Source organism: Neofelis nebulosa, chromosome 18 (assembly GCF_028018385.1).
Source record: "Neofelis nebulosa isolate mNeoNeb1 chromosome 18, mNeoNeb1.pri, whole genome shotgun sequence".
Classification (NCBI taxonomy): Eukaryota; Metazoa; Chordata; class Mammalia; order Carnivora; family Felidae; genus Neofelis; species Neofelis nebulosa.
In genome coordinates, this window is record NC_080799.1 from 4,973,111 (window position 1) to 4,993,823 (window position 20,713).

Here is a 20,713-nt window from a genome sequence, read left to right on the forward strand (position 1 = left end):
GCCCGTGTTGTACGTGCCCCGTGGAATTGGTCTACCTCTGAGCTGACCAAAACGCTAAAAAACAACAAAGAAACCCAACCCTAACAAAAATGTTGGTGTGGATTAGTAATCAAGGTAAAATTTAAGGGTAAGTGACATTACTTTTGATTAGGACTAGGTAGCCAAAAACGTGCATTTGTGAGTTAGCTGCATGTGATTATTTGAACTCTCCCTGTTATCACAGTTTTGTGCACTGGATAATTTGTTAGCTATCTCACATTTGACATATTGTGACTAAAATGTAGTGACAGTTTCTGGGCACAATTTGTATTTGGGGAACATTATTTTCCCCTGGAAGAAGTTAGAGAGCCACTGATTAACTTAATTGAAGATTTGTGTGTGTGTGTGTGTGTGTGTAAAGGAGGGAGTAAGGGAGTCATTAGACATAATTTATAAGTTGCATCTAAGTAGATTGGGATCTGTTAGATAACCAGATTGTTAGTATAATTTGAAAATTAGAAAATAATTCTGAGATACCATTTGCTTATATTTTATTTTTTAACCTTTTTTTTTTGGATGTTTATTTTTGAGAGAAAGAGACAGTGTGAGTGGGGGAGAGGCAGAGAGAGAAGGAGACACAGAATCCAAAGCAGGTGCAGGCTCCGAGCTGTTAGCATAGAGCCTGATGTGGGGCTCGAACTCAGGAACCGTGAGATCATGACCTGAGCTGAAGTCAGACGCTTAACTGACTGAGCCACGCAGGCACCCCGATTCTAAAGTTCTTGATATAGTACTGCATACTCTATTTTGGTGGGTTATTTTAGTAGTATTGATTGATTGATTGAGGGAGTGAGTGTGTGTGTGGGGTGCACTTGAGTGGGGGGTAGGGCAGGGAGAGTGGGGGAAACCACCTCCAGCAGGGTTCACACCCAGCTCCAGGCCTGACCTGGGGCTCGATCCCACGACTGTGAGATTGTGAACTGAGCCAGAATCAAGAATCAGATGCTTAACCGACTGAGCCACCCAAGTGCCCCAATAGTTAAAAAAAATTTTTTTTTTGAAATGTTTATTTACTTTTGAGAGAAAGAATTGGAGGACAGGCAGAGGGGGGGAGAGAGAGAGAGAGAGAGAGAGAGGGAGGGAGACAGAATCTGAAGCAGGCTCCAAGCTCTGTGGTCTCAGCACAGAGTCCTGATGTGGGGCTTGAACTCACAGACCGCAAGATCATGACCTGAGCCGAAGTTGGATGCTCAACTCACTGAGCCCCCCAATAGTTTTTAAATAGTTGTGGTTTTAAGATATTCTGTGCCTTCATCACTCTGCCATCAAATGATATTAAACCACTTTACATCTAAGATGAGAGCCTTCAATCTCTGTACATTGATTTCTCCTCTCCCAGGCTTTGTGCTGTTTTACGTTTTTGTATGTTATTAACCTGACCCATTTTGTTATTTTTGCTTTAAGCAGTCACAGTAAATCTCTTAAAGAGACTCCCATCTCAAGGGAACAGTGTTTACACACATAGTCACTGTTTTACGGTACTCTGTATTCTTTTGTGGAGATACAGATTTTCATCTGGGATTTTTTTTTTCCCCCCTGCCTGAAGGACTTTGACATTTCTTACAACACAGACCACATCGTGATGAATTCTTTCAAGTTTCTATGTTTGGAAATGTCTGTCTCTCCTTCTTTTTTGAAAGACACTTTGTACGAAGGGTATAGAGTTGTGTCTGGCGTTTTTAGTAGCCCTTTTGGGCAGGAGGCAAGTGTAGCCCCTCTTATCCACCGTGGCTGGAGGCAGAGACCTCGCTTACACTCTGGAATTGGATCCATACAGTCCTGCCCGCAGCACACAGACCTCACCCGCCGTGAGCTGCCGTGCTTCTGCCGATCTCCATCCGTGTAGGTTCGAGCCTGAGAAAGGACCGAACCGAGGCTGCGTCCCCCGAATCTGCTCTTCGTGCTCCCTGGAAAATGTCACCGGCAGCACTTGGCCACCGAAACGGGGAATTCCTTGCCTTCTTTCCACAGTGCTTTTCCCTCATGAAAACACTTCCATCTGCTGAAACCGCACCTGCTGCTTTGTGGCTGACGTAGACCCATTCTCCTGTGGAGCTTGAGGTGATCATAAAATAAGGAGGGCCTCCAGCCTCCGCCGTCATTCTGCAGGTGAAGAACTGAGTCCCGGCTGACGAAGGGCTTTACTCAAGCCTGTCTCCGGAAAATTGGGATTCCATTTGGAAGCTCGTGATAGGAGCATTCAGTCGAAGTGACCTCGCTGACTTTTACCAGTAATTTCCAGTGAGTTTGCTTTTGTATTTTTTTAAAAAAGCCTTTTTTTTTTTAAAGTTTACTTTGAAAGGGGGGGAGAGAGAATCCCAAGTGGGCTCTGCACGGTCAGCACAGAGCCCAATGCGGGGCTCGAACTCACGAACCATGAGGTGATGATCCGAGCGAAACCAAGAGTCAGATGCTTAACCTACTGAGCCACCTGGTGTCCCCCAAATTTCCTTTTTTTAATGTTTGTTTATTTTTGAGAGAAGCAGAGTGTGGGGAGGGGAGGGGCAGAGAGAAAGGGAGACACAGAATCTGAAGCAGGCCCCAGGCTCCGAACTGTCAGCACAGAGCCCGACGCAGGGCTCGAACTCACGAGCCATGAGATCGTGACCTGAGCCGAAGTCGGACACTCAACAGACTGAGCCACCCGGGCGCCCCTAAATTTGCTTTTTTTAAACACGGGTTTTATTGCGTCTGGAAAGAACAATTTTTGCCATATGTCCTTTTATGTGTGCAGGGAGTGTGTGTAACCATGTATTACTTTTCCAATTAAGTACCAGCTTTCTTAGGAGAGAAAAAAAAAGAAAAACCAACTGCGGGACCTTTCTCTGTCATCTTACCTGATAGTGTCAACGTGACAGAGTGTAGGTGATGTCAGGCCGTGGATCCAAACTGTGGAGTGCCTTCCCTGGCTGTGTTGGCTGCGGGAAGAGGGCTTGCCTTCTCTGAATGCACTTCTCCCATTCTTAGTATGGTGTGTGCACGTGTGAGGGCAGCTGCATGTCAGATTATGGGACTGCAGAGGTGTTCCGGACGCAGAGAGATGCTGAGAAAACTTCCCCTAAACAGCTGGCGCCACAGCTAAATGTTGGTTTTCTCTGTACATTCCGGATGTCGAGGGAAATAATAGGGGCAGTGAGATATATGAATGACAGAACCTGGGCAGAGATCGGTCTAGGGCATTTCATCACCTATTTCTGTTCCTTTTATTTATTCTTTTTAATGCAGCGGGGAGCATCTCCTTGTTTCCTGTTCATACTCCAGCCGGATACCCCAATAGATACTTCCATAAGAGATGGTCCTGGCTGTCGAATTCCGGAGACTTTTCTTTTTTACTCTCTATTATCACAGATTTCATACCTTAGAATATGAAATGGATAATGGATACCCATATGAAATAGGTTTAACAATTGTGATCATTTTGCTCAATTCTTTTTTTTTTTTTGGCAGAAGTATTTCAAAGGCAAGCACAGACATCATAGCATTACAGCCCCTAAATGGGACCGTGTGAAGCTCTAAAGAATGAGAACATTATTCTCCACTTTATCCCATCTTATCAATTGTTTCTTTCTCTCAGACCGGCAAATTCTGGTCGGAACTACTGGTAAAGTAAGCGGTCGGTACTTTATTTAACTCCTTGAAGACTTAAAGGGACATGAAAAGATGGGTTCCAGGGAAGGATTGTTAAAGATGTGATGAGAAGCTTTGGGTCCAGCGTCAGGTCATTCTGTTTGTATTTGTTACCAAGCTGTCACTCGGCTGTTAGCCTGCCCTGTTCGTCCTCTGGGTCGGAGGGAGGGGCTGGAGGTGGACTTTTCTCAAACGAAACTGTCAGGGCGCCTAGGCAGCTCGGTTAAGTGCCTGACTCTTGATTTCAGCTCGGGTCATGATCTCACGGTTTGTGGGTTTGAGCCCCACATCCAGCTCAGTGCTGACAGTGTGGAGCCTGCTTAGGATTCTCTCTCTCTTTTTCTCCCTCTGCCCCTCTCCTTCCCTCACCTTCCCTCACTTTCTCTCACTTTCTCTCTCAAAATAAACATAAAAAAAAAAAACACGAAAATGTCTGTTGATGATTAAATGAGCACTGTAACCCTTTCAGAGTCTTGTTTTTTTAAAAAACATTTTACTTTTTTTTTTTTTTTTTTGGAGAGAGCACCAGAGTACGATGGAGGTCAGGGGGAGAGACAGAGTGTGAGTCAGAGAGAATCTCCACACTCTGCGTGGTGCCCGACATGGGGCTTGATCCCACAACCCTGGGATGATGACCCGAGCCAAAATCGAGAGTCATACGCTCAACCACCTGAGCCACCCACACACCCTCAGATTCTCGTTTTCCTCTCTGTCCAGTGGAAAACTCAGCAGAAGAAAACTGAAAATAAGAAATCTGTTTGTGTTACTTGGGGGATCTGGCCAGTGTTTTTCCTTCTTTGCCTTTGACTGTTTTAATTATTAAGCAGCCTTGAATTTTCTGAGCTGAAGTACGCTTGGTGTAGTCCTATATAAAAAAGGCCTTTCTCTGCTTCATCTAAATTCCCAGAGTCGTTGTAACTAATTTGTGGAAATAGTGGGCACACTCAAGGGCCAAGAGTTCTGCCTAGCTTTTAAAAAAATGTTTTCATTAAAGGTTTAAAAATTAGATTTTCATTTGATACCAAGAAGAATATCTTTTGGCAAAAGAACATTACTGTGGAGCATGACACCTGCTTTCAAGGTATCCCGTGTGTCCCTGTCTTTCCTCCTAAGAAGAATCTGAATTCCGTCTCCATCATTTCTCTGCGTATATACTCGTACACGTAAACCACGGGCGTAATTTTTTTGTTTTTGTTTTTGAAATTTGCAGAAAGCATTCATGTTCATATTATTTTCCTGAGATGATCTGTTTGTGCCTGTTTTTAATTTATTATTATTATTTTTTTTTACTGTGGTTGGGATTCTCTGACCTGCACACACAGTGTATGTGCCAAGCCCGACCCTGGATGGGAATTTAGGCCGGTTTTCCTTCTCTTTTTCTTGTACAAAGTGTGTTTCTTTGACCTCACGATACGTACCTGCAGTTGCAGTGTCTAGGACGCACACCTAGGAGTGCAGTTGTGGCCCATCGCTGGGGCACATCTTTGACACGAACCCACAGCACTAGATGGTTTTCCGAAGTGGCCATGCAGGCTTCTTTTGCTTTCTTGGCTTCTCTCCTTTTCTTTCCCTCTCTCCCTCTTCCCTCCTCCGCCACGCTGCCCTGTTGGGTGGGTCTGACATGCACGCACGTTTTCCGGGTGTTCTGTTTATCAGTTACGCGGTTCTGCAGGCAGGCAGCGGTGGGGAGGAGAGCATCACCCTGCCTCCCCACAGCACCTCTTGCCCCGCAAAGGTATAACCGCTCTTTTTGTCTTTCTTGGTATCTGTTTTGCGTGTTAGAGGCTTACCTCCAGTTGGAGAGCACAGGGCTGAAGGTTATTGAAATGCCCAAGTGTGTCAGGAGGCCTTGTTGACTGACCTCTCCGTGGGATGCCGTAGGTGTGCTGGTTGCTGGGTGGACACATACCTAGGAGTCCCCCGACGTCAGTATCTTTACATCTAAAGCCGGTCGATGCCGTAGAGAAGACTCTTCCCTCTAGTGTGGGCTGGTGCAGGTGGGTAAAGGGTGGCTGCCAGTAGACCGGGAGCCCCACGGGGAGAAGACTTGGTGGGGCAGGGGGTGTCAGCGCCACTGGCATCCCTTGTCTTTGGTGTGGTGCCCTCGTGTGTGTGGTGCACTGGGTCCCTCGTCCACCTCTGTCTAGAGATGACAGCTCCGTGGAGCTGGAGGACATCAAGGGATCCCATGGCTTTCACACAGCCACATCCAGTGTTCCTGATGAGCTCACTCTTCTCAGCCCGCCCCAGACTTACTTGCTGCAGCCTGTTCCCAAGCCCTTGGGGACCTGGCGTCAGTCAGGTGACGCCTTGCTCTCCCTCCCTGTTGGCTGAAGATTCTTCTTCCTCACGTTTGTTAAGCCAGTCTCTGTTGGTCTGGTCGGTCTCCTGGCTTTGAAAACGTGGTCTTTTCCCCATTATCTTTGTCCTCCTGGGTTGTTGAGTTTTAAGAAATTGCCTCACTTTAGTTTCAGTGAGGTTTACTACCGTGTTAGTAGAGGTCCCGCCCTGAGATTTGAATTTGCATTTCCCCAACGGTGAAAAGAGTTGACATCTTTTCACACAGCCATTGATCTGTTCCTTTTCTGTTTTGTGCCTGTTAAAGTCTTTTGCCCATTTTCTCAGCATTGGTTTAAAATTTATCCCCTTCTTTGTACAAGTACTGTATTCTGGATACCAACTCTTTGACAGTCTGTGGCCTAGCTCTTTATGGTATGGAATTTGGGGGAACAAAGCTCCTTAATTTTAATGGTGAATTTATTAATATCTGTGTTTGCATAATTTATGTTTTTCCCTGTCTTGTTTAAGAAATCCTTTTCTATTCTTAGGGTGCCTGGGTGGCCCAGTGGCTAAGCGTCTGACTTCTGCTCAGGGTTTGAGGGTTTGAGCCCCACGTCAGGCTCTGTACTCACAGCTCAGAGCCTGGAGCCTGCTTTGGATTCTGTGTCTCCATCCCTTTTTGCCCCTCCCACTGGTGCTCTGTCTCTGTCTCTCTCTCTCTGAAAAATAAACATTAAAAAAAAATTACAAAAAAAATCTTACGGGGCATCTGGGTGACTCATTCGGTCAAGCGGTCGACTTCAGCTCAGGTCATGATCTCACAGTTTGTGGGTTTGAGCCCCGCATCAGGCTCTCTGCTGACAGCTCAGGGCCTGGAGCCTGCTTCAGGTTCTGTGTGTCTGTTTCTCTCTCTCTGCTCCTCCCCCGCTCACTCTCTCTGTCTCTGTCTCTCAAAAAAATAAATAAACGTTAAAAACAAAATTAAAAAAAATCCTTTCCTACTCTGAAACTGTAAATATGCTCTCCCCTGTTGTAAAAACTTGGTGTTGCCTTTCACAGTTAGGCCTTTTTTCTACTTGCAGAGCTGGTTGAGGATCTGTATGATGATAAATAGGGATTCAGCTTCATTTTGTATACGGGGTAACTGATGGATCGCATATAGCACCTGTCACTTATCAATGCGTCTGCCCTGTCTTTTGAAGCCGCAGTGTTAGGTTTCTGTCTGTCTGGCAGGTTAGGTTTCTGTCTGTCTGGGGGCACTTTTTTTTTTTTTAAGTTTATTTATTTATTTCGAGAGAGAGCACGTGCAAGAGCGCAGAGGAGGGAGGGAGGGAGGGAGGGAGGGAGAGAGAGAGAGAGAGAGAGAGAGAGAGAATGAGAGAGAATGAGAGAGAATGAGAATGAGAATATATATGAATATCTCAGGCAGGCTCCTTGAAGTCAGCCCACAGCCCTGACTCTGGGCTTGAACTCACAAACTGTGAGATCATGACCTGAGCGCAAGTCAAGAGTGGACGCTTAACAAACTGAGCCACCAGGTGCCCCTGTCTGGGGGTACTTTTCTGGCTACAGTCTTCGGGTGCATTGGTCAGCATGTCTGCCTCTGCACCATGACTGTATTCTCTTAATCTGTTTGTAGAAGCTCTACGCGCTCTCTTGCTATTTAATCAGATTCTTAACCTTTGGTTTCTTTAAACAAATTAATGAAATAGGAATTAAATGCACAATAGAGGAGTATTAAAAATCAAAAGCTCTTTGAAAAGCTTAATGAGACACCAGTTGCCACACAATTAAAGAAAAGAGATGTAGCAGGAATGGGGGAGGTTAATCATTAAGAAGAAGATATTATGAACGACTCTCTGCCAATAATAATAATTTAAAAACTTCAATTACCCATGTACTGGCCGCCCTCCACCCACTTCTCTCTGCCGTTCTGGAATGTATTTCCTGCCACCCAGCCTTCTCAGAAGGAACCGTTATCAGGAACTCGGTGTCTGTCATTCCTGTGTGTGCCTGTTCTGCTGGACATACACGGCATGTCTGCAGGACGTTTGTGAAGCACGTGCTCGATTTTCAGCCTCTACAAACAGGGCCGCGTACGCTCTGCAGCTTGCTTTCTCAGCACCGTCTTCTGAAGCGCACCTGTGTTGGTAGGCTGAGTTCAGCCATTTTTTATTGTTGCATAGGATTCTTCTTTCTAAATATACCACCATTTATTCATTATCAGTGGATATTTGGGTGGGTTTTCTATTACAGGCAATGCTGCTATGAGTATCTTACATGGGGTGTATATGGTGGGGTTCTCTTGGGGATAGATGCCCACCTACCTGCTTACAGGCCCTGCTGGCTTGTTCACATGCCCGTCTTCACCCGGACGAGGTATTGTCAACTTGTGCTCCAGAGTGGTGGTAGTTTAATTGTTTAATTTGATTTTTTTGTCTTCCAGTGCCTGAAGACCTCTCACTGGAAGAGAGAGAAGAACTTTTAGACATTCGTCGAAGAAAAAAGGAACTTATTGATGACATTGAGGTAAAAAAAAAAAAAAAGAAAGAAAAAAAAAGGCCACAACCAAAAATTCCCCTTAGTTTTTGCTTTTAGGTAAAATGATCACGTAGCTTCATGGAAGTGTAAAACCTGGGTATGTTGCGTGTCTGTATCCTAATATGTGAAGAGACAGGGAAAGAGTTACCCAAGTCAGTCAGGCAGAGGTGGTGATTTCTGGGCCGCGTGGACTCGGGGGTGCAAATGCAGACACCACGGAACTGGAGTCAGCAGCAAGCGACACGTGACTCCAGAGTCATAAAAGGGCACTTCTGAACAATGGCAGCAGTCGACAGATTCACCGCTCTTTCAGATTGAATAAGCCCCTATTTCGTTTGCCAACATCCCCGGCATCTAGAACATTCTGTCACATTTTTGGCATGCAGATGCCCTTTGACTGAATGAGTCAATGTGCCGCCACTGAGCTGGTGGCAGCAGGGCGGCAAGACGCGGGCAGACACCGTACTTGCCACGTGTGTGTGCTCGGAGCACAGGGAGAGCGGGCCCTGCAGGAGGAGCAGAGGGGCCAGACCGTAGCCTCAGCCTCAGAGCGTCTGGGGCCGCGGCAGAAGTGATCCGGGAGGCCAGAGCTGCTTCCACTTGGGGCTTCCTCGAGGAAGTTACTCAGACACAGGGCCCTCCTCGGAGAAGCTTCTTGATCTCGGTGACGCCAAAATAAGTGTGGCCTCACAGGCCACTTGCTGCAAGAGCAAGCGTGTCCACATAGCAGCTCCTTCCTAGGAGCCCATGTTTGAAGTCTGAACTTCCTTGGTGAAGAAAAGAATGGTATTCCAAATAAAAATTTCTCTGTATTTGGAAGATAATCTGTGGAACTGTATCTTGCAAGGTTACCCTTCCTTCTTGTAAAAACCACCGTATCCCAGAATGGGTGCTTTGGTTGAGGAATAAGAATGTATCTTAAGGTTCATGGTCCTATTTGGACATGAATAATGATAGTGCCTGTGGAACCTTATGTAGCTCTAATGACCTAATTAAAAAAAAAATGTTTTTATAAGTTTATTTTTAAGAGACAGAGCGAGTGGGGGAGGGGCAGAGAGAGAGAGAGAGAGAGAGAGAGGGAAAAAGGGAATCCCAAGCAGGCTCCGTGCTGTTAGTGTGAATCCTGATGTGGGGCTCACACTCACAAACTGAGATCACGAGATCGTGACCTGAGCCAAAATCAAGAGTCGGATATTTAACCGGCTGAACCACCTGGGCACCCCTAATGACCTCATTTTTGAGTTGAGAACATCGAGGCCCAGAGAGGTTAAGAGGGCTGCCAACAGCCTCTCAGCCAGTAAGTGGCAGAGCCACATGGAGGGACAGGGGAGCCTGTCCCCTCTGCTGTTCTTGACGTATCCAAGTGCCACAGGTGATTTCTGCTGTCACCTCCTGGGCTCTGTCCATGGTGCTCTGTGTCGGGCAGAGTGGTGGACATCACCCTGCGACTGGCGGTTAGGGGCCTGATACTGGTCTCTGCACGTCTAAGCTGCACCTTCTCCCTCCTCTTCGCAAGAGCTGAGGCGGCCCCGGGGCCGGGGGAGGAGTTGAAGAGCTGCAGGGAGTGAGCTGAGGACTCACCACTTCCCTTTGCTCTTGTGTCTTGCCACACCTGTGACGTCCTCCCCAGTGTCGCTTCTGGATTGTGTACACAGATACTCTAGAATCTGCCTGGGTGACCCCTCCCTGCTTGTCCTTGATGAGCGGATGGACGATAGTGTGTTTTCTCCAGAGCTGGGGCTGCACCCGCCCAGAGGCTCTCTCTCTGCATGGATAGAAAGTACTGATGTTTGGGGCGCCTGGGTGGCTCAGTCGGTTGAGCGCCGACTTCGGCTCAGGTCACGATCTCGCGGTCCGTGAGTTCGAGCCCCGCATCGGGCCCCTGTGCTGACAGCTCAGAGCCCGGAGCCTGTTTCAGATTCTGTGTCTCCCTCTCTCTGACCCTCCCCCATTCATGCTCTGTCTCTCTCTGTCTCAAAAATGAACAAAAGGGGCGCCTGGGTGGCGCAGTCGGTTAGGCGTCCGACTTCAGCCAGGTCACGATCTCGCGGTCCGTGAGTTCGAGCCCCGCGTCAGGCTCTGGGCTGATGGCTCGGAGCCTGGAGCCTGTTTCTGATTCTGTGTCTCCCTCTCTCTCTGCCCCTCCCCCGTTCATGCTCTGTCTCTCTCTGTCCCAAAAAAAAAAAAAAAAAAAAAAAAAAAAAAAAAAAAATGAACAAAAAAAACGTTAAAAAAAATTTTTTTTTTAAATAAAAAAAAGAAAGTACTGATGTTTCCAGACCTGTGATGTCTGGATGGGGCCTCGGGGCAGCTTGTGTCCGAAAGCTAAGATTTCTCTGAGTCTAGGAGGGGAAGGTAAAGACCCCCGCCCTCCAATTTCTTTCTTCTGTTTTTGCAGAGGCTGAAATACGAAATTGCTGAAGTTATGACGGAGATTGACAATCTAACTTCAGTGGAAGAAAGGTAAACAGTTGATGTCACACTGCCCAGTAGCCAACCTCTTTTCTTGGTTTCCAGCTGTGGTGACCACCGCAGGGACAGGGCCACAGATACAGCAGGGGCAGAGATTACAGCCTCCAGGGCGGGGCCACAGCCTCCAGGGTGGGGCCACAGCAGGGGCTGTAAAGTTGGGATCCTGAAGTGGGGCAGCCCTTGTGAGGTGGTTGATTGCTCTGCTCTCTTCCCCTCACCCCTTCCTCCTTTCCGCGGAGGAGTTGGGGTCCTTCTCTCCTCTCCCTTCCCGGGGAAGCACAGGCCCTTCCACATTAACCTCCAAAGAAGCAGCCTTTCTGTACAGAAGGGAACTATGCTTTCCTTAAGTTGCTGTTTCTTACTCATTATTAGCTTTTTCTGAAGAAGTAATCAAATGTAGAAAAGAGCCCGGCAGCCTTGTGTGCTGCTTCTGCGATGGGGGGGGGGGGGAGGGGGGGGGAGATAGGGAGGTGGGGGGTGGGTGGAGTGGGCAGATGGAGGGCTGGGGGTGTCTGGGTGGTTTTCTGCAGCGGAAGTACCAGAGGAGATTGTGTTCCCTTTTGCACTTGGTGCAAACGTCAGCTGATGATTTCTCAACTGTCTCAAATGTGCAGCAAAACTACCCAGAGGAACAAGCAGATAGCTATGGGGAGGAAGAAATTCAACATGGATCCCAAAAAGGTAAGCAGACATTCTAGTTTTCTGGCCTGCAAGAGATTGAGCGATTTATCCATTTTAATGGTTCTCTCCTTCTGGACAAAGGTGGTCATACCCTCATAAAAATACTGAGTGATGTTAAATTTTTATCACGAAGGGGCTGCTAGTGAGTTGGGGGGAAGCAAAAGTGTCCATTGACCTGGTGTCTGGACCCAAAGACCTTTCTTTGCGCGTGAGGCTCAGGGTGAGGACGGGCCTCCTGGGAGTGGCCGGCGTGTGTGGGCCTCACTGGGGCCAGGCTGAGAGGTGGGGGTCTTCCTGCTGACGTACAGCCTGAAGCCCGGGGTGGGGGTGGGGGGTGCTTGGTCAGCCAGTGGGCAGGGCTGCAGCTGGTGTGTCGGGTCTGGAGAGGGGGGTGGGTGTTCAATCGTTCACCTCAGAGGACTTGATTCCTTCCATTCACCTTCGAGACAGAAGATGTCTGCCTGAGACTGAGGAACTCTCCTGGCTTAAGCCACTACCTGGTCTTTCCTCAAGTTGGATTTTCTAGGAAAACGCCTGAAGAAGATGAAACCTTCAGCACAAAGCTGCTTGTCTCTGAGGGTGAAATGAAATTGTCAATGGGAACGATTTTGTGAATTTGGTAATGACTTGCGGTTTGGAGTTACAAGCAGTTTTGTTTTTTCCCTTAGGAGTTAGTTGGGTTTACAGAGTTGACTTAATCAGATTTGGTAAGCAGTGGAAACATCTTGAGAGATACATCACTTGTTCTAAGTTCTAGCACATGACAGCATGGCAGTATGTTCATGGATGAATTCAGGTCCTCTGCACAAAAGACATACAAGTACACTTATTATTTTTTTTAAGTTTGTTTATTTTGAGAAAGCAAGAATCCCAAGCAGCCTCTGCACTGTCAGCGTGGAGCCTGATGAGGAGCTCGAACTCAGGAACCCTAAGATCATGACCTGAGCTGAAATCAAGAGTTGGACCCTTAACTGACAGGCCACCCAGGCGCCCGCAAATACGCTTGTTTATTTAATTTATTTATTTAATGTTTATTTATCTTTGAGACAGAGACAGAACACGAGTCGGGGAGGGTAGAGAAGGGGGGGTGGGTAGACACAGAATCCGAAGGAGCCTCCAGGCTCCAAGCTGTCAGCACAGAGCCTGACGCGGGGCTCAAACTCACGGACTGCGAGACCATGACCTGAGCTGAAGTCCGACGCTTGACCGACTGAGCCACCCAGGCGCCCCAAATATGCTTATTTTTTTAGTGGTGCTGCCACTCTGCAGGAGTTCTGTCAGGTTCTTGCCTGTGTCCTTGTTCTACGTGTACCGGGAATCAGAGTTACAGTAATAAGGGCAGACGTAGATGGAACTTGCCACGTGTCAGGAACTGTCTAGCACAGCACTGAATTAGTATACTTAACCTTATGGGGTAGGTTCCATTTTTAATTCCTGTTTCACAGTTGGGGAAAGTGAGGCACAGAGCCACTGAGACTTGCCTAGTGTCTTGAGCAAGGAATCCACTTGAGACTCGGGCCCATAACCACTGCACTTAGCTCCTGCAGGACTCTGGGGTTGGTTTGTAGGTAGCCCTGAGCCCAGCTGGGAGGTCCCAGAGCCCTGGTCAGCCGTGTGGATCTGTCCATGTCCACGGAGGGGTGCTCACCTGCTTTGCTTTGGCTGTGGCGAGTTGCTCTACAGGCTTCATTTTGTGTACATACCTCTCCACCTGAAGGATTTTTAAAATATTCATCATGGGTTCTGTCCAACAACTTATGTTGCTCAGTAAAGGCAGATGGCAAATTTAGTCTATATGTGGTCTTTTGCGGGGAAAAATTATCAAAGTTCCCTGGTTTGGTAGCTGATTATAGCACTTTCCTGAGTCCACTGAGTTGGCTTGGGCCGCCATAACAAAATACTGTAGACCGGTGGCTTATGCGATAGACATTTTCACAGTCTGGATGTTGGAAATCGGATCAGGATGCCAGCACAGCCAGGTTCTGGTGAGAGCTCTTCTCCTGACTTCAGACGGCCGCCTCCTCACTGTGTCCTCACATGGTGGAGAAAAAGCAGGAGAGAGCTCCCTGGTGTCTCTTCTTACAAGGGCACCAGTTCCGTCAGGTCAGAGCCTTGCTCAGATGACGTCGTCTAACTCTAATTGCCTCCCAGAGGCCCCACTTCCTGACACCATCACTGGGGGGGGGGGGGGGGGTTAAAGCTTCAAGATTGGAATTTTTGGGAGACACAAACATTCGGTAAGAGGAGAAGTTGATTCAGTCAAGGAAGCTGGAGACATTCGCCAGCCTCTCTCTTTTATTCGCAGTTTCCTAGAGATGCCTTTAAAAATATAACGTATAAATCTATAACAAGCACGAGTTCATCCAGTGGACTAGAAGTTGAGGGAACCCAGAAAGACAAAAGATGAACAGTAGTCCAAAGTATACTCAGGAAAAATTGCTCTGGAAAAGGAGAGCCGTGTCGGGTTCAGCTCCCTTGGGCGGCAGGGGTGGGTCCTGGGACCATAGAGGGGACTTCCAGACTGTTTGCCCAGGCTGCATTTGCGCCAGGCGGTGACGTGTGCCCCCAGGTGGGAGAGCAGGCGTCTCTTCTCGTCTGGCCTCACCGAGGAGGAGAAACCCCGACTCCCAGAGACCAGTTTCTGAGCACCCCCCTGGGCCCGTCACCCACTCCGGAAACCAATGGCGTTCGGTTTGGCCACCGGAGAACCTTCGGTACAAAGGTGAACGCGTAACCAGGAATCACCAAATGTACGAGCTGCTTGACCTCGTGAGACAGACGTGAAACTCCAGGAACAGAACCAACATGGAAATGTTCAAAGTAGGGCAGTTTTGTGTATCATACATCACATCAGAGACGATAGCATGTTGCTTGTCCTCAGTGCAAAAACGGAGTTGTGGAAAAGATCTCCGCCATCTCCGCAAAGCCTGACATGGGCTCAAACCCCCGAACCATGAGATCGTGACCTGAGCCAAAGTCGGACACTCAGCTGACTGTTGAGTGAAGAATGACACCCTTAGAAACCTGTGGCACGGAGCAGGGACGGGGCCATGGGCAGGCTGGGCCGTGGCGCTACGTGGTTCTCTCCGGAGCTCTGGGCAGGTCCGCAAGATTGGGGAGCATGTCGGGCAGCCCCGCTTTCATCGAGCAGAAGTCCCAGGAGGAGAGAACAGAAGCCAGAGTGGAATATGTATTTCAAAGAAATACTGGAATATTTCTGAACTAGATTAAGATAAAACCCTCAAATTTAAAGGGCTCACTGTAGGCCAAGCAGGATAAAGGTTTAAAAAACTTGTACATAGAAATGTCAAGTAAAATGCCAGGAAACTTGTGGATAAAGAGAAAATCACTGGCTTTCCAGGGACGAAAGACCAGATTAAGAAGAAAGGAATCACAACAGCAACACTGGATAAAAGACAGCAGGGAGGAGATGGGACTTAAAACCTAGAATTCCGTGTATCAAGACTGTTGCCCATGAGGAGACCAGTGAGGACACTTCAGATATGCAAGGACTCACGAAAGTAACCGCAAAGACCTTCTGGGAACAGTGCACCTGGAAAAAACCACGAATCCAAGAGCAGCTGCAGGACCAAGCGGGACAGACGCAGAGAAGCCAGCAAACGTTCAGTTAAGTCTAAGTGAGAGATTGGTGAAGGAGTATTTTCATACTAAAGGCCTAGATTATTTCCATACGGTTCACCCTTAACAGCACGGGTTTGAGTGCAAGGGTCCAGTTAACACCTGGATTTTTGTTTTCAATACGTACAGTTCAGCACTGTGAATGTATTTTCTTCCCATGAATTTCTCAGTGACATTTTCTTTTTTCCAGCTAACTATGCTAAGACTGTTTTTATGGTATCGTAACCTTGTGATACTATTGTAGGAATATAGTACATAATGTATATAAGGTATAAAATGGGTTAATTGACTGCTTATGTTATCGGTAAGGTTTCTGGTCAACAGTAGTCTTTTAGTAGTTGGGTTTTCGGGGAGTCCAAAGTTACGGTCCTCCTGGTTCGTTCAGTCAGTTGAGTATCCGACTTCAGCTCAGGTCATGATCTCACGGTTCATGGGTTTGAGCCCCCGTGTTGGGCTTTGCATGGACAGTGTGGAACCTACTTCGGGTTCTCTGTCTCCCTCTCTCTTTGCCCCTCCCCATGCACATTTTTTCTCTCTCTCAAAAAATAAGCAGTACAATTTTTTTTTAATTTAAAAGTTACTTGCAGGGGCGCCTGGACAGCTCAGTTAAGCATCCACCTTCGGTTCAGGTCATGATCTCACGGCTCGTGAGTTTGAGCTGTGCATCGGGCTCTGTGCTGACAGCTCAGAGCCTGGAGCCTGCTTCCGTTTCTGTGTCTTCCTCTCTCTCTCTGCCCTTCCCCAGCTCACACTCTGTCTCTCTCTCTCTCAAAAATAAATGTTTAAAAAAATCTTTTTAATTTTTTTTAAATGTTTATTTAATTTTTTGAGAGAGAGGGAGAGAGACAGATCATGAGCAGGGGAAGGGCAGAGAGAGAGAGAGAGAGAGAGACAGACAGACAGACAGACAGACACACACACAGAATCAGAAGCAGGCTCCAGGCTCCGAGCTGTCAGCACAGAGCCCGACACAGGGCTCGAACCCATGAACTGTGAGATCATGACCTGAGCCGAAGTCAGCAGCTTAACTGACTGAGCCACCCAGGTGCCCCTAAAACTCTTTTTTAAAAAAGATTTATGCAGACTTTTGACTCTGTGGAGTGTTGGAGCCCCTAACCCCTGCATTGTTCGAGGGTCAACTGTATATACATAGCAAGGGAGAAGGGAAGGAGGGAAGTAAACGCTGGCCAAGGTGTTCTAGATGTTCACAGCTGAATGTGAGTTTAAAGTAAAATTTTAAGAGGAACCACCAAAAATAGGGATAAGGTAGGATTTCTGAATTACTCGGAAAAATTGAATACAGAAAACTTGAATTCAACAGAAGGCTGAAAAGACATCACAAATACACAGCATAAGTGAAGGCTCAGGAACGAGTGTATCAAATCCATAAGCCCCAGAAGTTTGATTTGGCCCCGTGACCTCTTACAAGCACCTTCACATTAGGTTAAAAGGAAAACAACAGTAAAGTCCAGGCATGTTCTGATTGAGACCCACGTTGAGAGCAGATAGTGCCCAGGTTGAAAATAAGGAAATAGGGAGAGATGGGGTAGGTGTAATGGGTTGAATGGTCCCCCACCCCCTGCCTTCAGTAGATTCTACTGTTTGATTTTTTTTTTAATTTTTTTTTTTTTTTAATATTTATTTATTTTTGAGACAGGGAGAGACAGAGCATGAACGGGGGAGGGTCAGAGAGAGGGAGACACAGAATCTGAAACAGGCTCCGGGCTCTGAGCTGTCAGCACAGAGCCCAACGCGGGGTTTGAACTCACGGACCGCAAGATCATGACCTGAGCTGAAGTCGGACGCTTAACCGACTGAGCCACCCAGGCGCCCCCTACTGTTTGATTTTCTAAATAGTATTTTGAAACATTCATATTACCTAATAATACTAGGACATTTATTAGTATTGGCCTACTGTATTCGGGTCCTGGGCTGCTAGAATAAATGGCCACAGACTTGGTGGCTTAAAACAATAGAAATGCGGTGTCTCACAGTCCCAGAGGCCAGAAGTGAGAGGTCCGGGTGTGGGCAGGTCGGTTCCTTTCAGAAGCTCTGACGGAGGGTCTGCTCTGTGCCTCCCTCCCAGCCTGTGGTGGCTGCCAGCGGTCCTTGGTGGTCCCCCAGCTTGTGGACCCATCGTTGTAGTCTCAGCGTCCACGCCACATGGACGGTGATGCCTTCCCTGCCTTGTACGAGGTCGGCTTCTGCGTCTTCCTCCTCTGCCTTTGGGCCTGGTTTCTCCTGAATAAATGCTCTCTTTGACTCGAGCTTTTGCTCCATTTTCTCTTAGTAGTCGCTGGCCTGGGCTTGCCCCCATTGGCTCTGTGTTTTCCGGTGCCTCTTGCAGAGGGAGCTGGAGCTTGACTCGGGGCTCCTCTGGCGCCTTCTGTGCCCTTGAAGTGCAGACAGGATTACCTTGTTCTGAAGCTACTTGCTCTTCTCAGATCCCGGTTTTTGAGGCTCCTCCCTGAGGACCTTCCTAGTGCTGGAATTGTAGGGCAGGTCATGAGCAGCTCTGGAGAGCTTATCACCAGGCTCAGCAGCAATAGACTGATGGAGTGCCCGGGACCTGGCGACTGCAGAAATTGCTGGGCCTACGGACTCTGGGGGCTGCCGGGAGGCTGAAGAGAGTGCAGGGCCGGACAGATACAGGACCCTCTCAGAGCCATGGCCCCACCAAGGTTGTGAGGCACAGTAGCACGGGCAGAAGGGAGGTGGCCATGGGGAACTGGCTGCAAAACAGCTTGCGGCTTGCGGTTTCAGAACTGCGGGCCACCACCCCGGCCACTGTCACAGCCACAGTGGTCACGAAACACTAGGCCAGGGATGTTGCTCCAGATGCCAGCCAGGCACACCCCAGGGAGCATCTGTTTGTGCCGGTCCCTTGGTCCCAGGATCTTGGGCTCCTGTGGATGCTCTCTCCCCCTGTTCTTGCAGTTTGGGGGGCTGTAGGATCTACCAGTTGCACCCACAGCCAGTCTCTGAGTCCTTGGGACGTGGAGTCCAGAGAGGCAGACCAGGGCAGCTGTGGCCTCTGACCTCTTTGCCAAGGACGTTAGGACACAGAGTAAACGTCTACCCTGCCGCCCGGAGCTCCCCTCCCATCCACCACGCTCCCGCACCTGCCTCACCCTGGGTGCTGGGTTCAAATGGCACTTGGGGCAATGAGATACCAGCGTCATCACTTCCATCCCATAGCTTGTTTTCTGGGGACCTGGTAGGACAGGTGCACACTTGGGACTGGAATGCTTTGTTACGGTGTGTGCATGTCTTCTTGCTCAGGAGACGGTACCAGGGGGGTCTGTGCTCGCTTCAGCTCCCACCAGAAATAGACGAGAGTTAATTTAGGATAGTCAGACACGCTGAGTTTTTGGTAAACTTTTTTATTTTTTGAAGAACAGCATATGGTGCGCAAAGTTGGAGTGCACATCTTGACGAATTCTTACAAATTAAAATTCTCGTGTGACCCAGAGCAAGATGTGGTTGGGGGGCATTAGGAGTGTCTGTCTGTGTCTCCTCTTGGTGAGCGAATTCCACTCTGTCCCCGCAGAGCAGTGTTGCTTGTCTTGCACTTGATGTAAATGGGATTAAGGTCCTCTCTGTGTCGTCCTTTTACTCCATATCACGCCTGTCAGATTGTTCCATGTAGTGCATTTGTTCTGTCTCACTGCTGTGTAGTGTTCCATCATATGGAATCTACCAGAATAGGTTTCTCTCTCCTCACCGATTGGATGTTGGGTTGTTACCAGTTTTGGGGAATTCTAAATAAGGCCACTGTGGACATTCACGTGTTTGAAAAACTAAGACTTCAGATGGACCATGTGGTGGGGCGTCTAGGTAGCCCAGTTGGTTAAGCACCAGACTTCGGCTCAGGTCATGATCTTGGCATTTGTGGTTTTGAGCCCCGTGTCTGACTCCGTGCTGACAGCTCAGCATGGACCATGTGGTGTGAGGGAGCCCAGGTTCCGGGCACTGAGAGTTTCGTCTGGAAAATCACCTCCGAATCTGTAGCAAAGAGATGAGAGAATTCCCTTAAGAGCTTTGCCGGCATGGATCTCGAAATCAGCTCAGAAGCTGTGTCCGAGGTAGAATTTCAGTATTATTAGAACTTCTCCGGGGTGAGCAAGGCTAATTTGGGCAGGGCAGCCCCTCTGCAGTCTTTCACTTAGACGTCGTCACCTGTGCCCTTTAAGGCCTTCAAGCGGGCATGAATTTTCAGTGGCTTAGACTCGGTGGCCCAGGGATCAGTGAACACATTCAGCCACAGCCGACAGAAAGTCTTGTAAACACAGCTTGCACAGCACACTGTTTGCTCACACAGCAGAGGTGGCTGCAGTGTGACAAGTGGCTCCCAAGTGGCAGGACCCAGGCCCTGTGTTGGTCCGGGCCTTTCCCTTCGTCCGGTGGCCATGACGGTTCCGGCCATCACATCTGCATTCGCGGCAGGAAGGAGGAAGAAGGAGCGGTGTCTGCTTGTGAGCCCCTTTTTATCAAGAAGGCACCACCTTCCCCAGGTCCTCCCTGCAGACTGCTTTCTGACCAGATCTGTCAGTTCTAGTTACAAGGTCACAAGGTCACTTCTAGTTACAAGGGAGGCTGGGAAAGTGATTATTTAGTGAGGAAAGGCAAGGAAAAAGGGAGCTTTGGAGGGCCTGGCTTGGCTGACCACGTACAATGCGTTCCTCTCGTGCACACACGGCAGATTTGTTCTTCTGAGCTTGGGAAATTCAGTGCTGTTATTACCTCTGCCTTTAAAATCTCTAAGAACTTCCTTGTAATGGTTTGTCCAGCAACCTGTTTATTTGCCTTTTAGCCTGTTAAGCTTACAGGAGGAATGAACTTGCTTTTCTCTGGTGGACACAACGTCCTATGGGGTGTGAGTGAGAATCCAAGCGTGCTGTTATTTTTGCCTGGCCCAGCTGGTGAGATCATTGCTCCAGATGTCTTTCTGTCTTTGCAAAGGAGTCTGGGTGACCCTGCTAACGAGAGCTTCCTTCCTTATGTTCTTCAGGGAATTCAGTTTCTAATAGAGAATGACCTGCTGCAGAGCTCCCCAGAGGACGTGGCCCAGTTCCTGTATAAAGGAGAAGGCCTTAATAAGACCGTGATCGGGGACTATCTGGGTGAGAGGTAAGTTGAAGGAGAAGAGCAGCCTGACCTGGGTCCACCCTCCACATCAGGGTCTGTCTCAGTTGCCTGTGGGCCTGGGGGCACACGTGCTGCTCCCCAGGAATGGTTTGCTCAGTCCCGTCCCGTCCTCTCCTCTGCCCTGAGAGGGGAGAGGGGTGCCTGTTCGGGAGCCAGGTGGGGGTCTGCGCTCTCTGGAACTTCGCTCAGGGCGCTGCCTCTTCTCCGAACCTCAGAAGGCGTCTTCGTCTTCTTTTCATGTTTGGTACAGAAATGCACCAGGTTTCCTGGTGGTTTTCCTACCCCT

At 48.5% G+C, this 20,713-nt stretch overlaps 1 protein-coding gene across 5 annotated transcripts in view; it reads left to right on the top strand.

Annotated features, from left to right (window-relative positions):
* The window catches only part of CYTH3 (cytohesin 3), a 181,092-nt gene that overhangs the window by 145,269 nt on the left and 15,110 nt on the right, over positions 1–20,713 (top strand). For 4 of the 5 annotated variants that reach the window (XM_058711087.1, XM_058711089.1, XM_058711088.1 and 1 more), the window contains 4 exons: positions 8,393–8,475; positions 10,886–10,950; positions 11,574–11,640; positions 20,291–20,409. In XM_058711087.1, the coding sequence (XP_058567070.1) occupies positions 8,393–8,475; positions 10,886–10,950; positions 11,574–11,640; positions 20,291–20,409 (334 nt within the window). Of the gene's footprint in view, positions 1–2,259; positions 2,281–8,392; positions 8,476–10,885; positions 10,951–11,573; positions 11,641–20,290; positions 20,410–20,713 lie in introns of those variants that run through there. The other variant, XM_058711091.1, reaches the window with a different exon arrangement.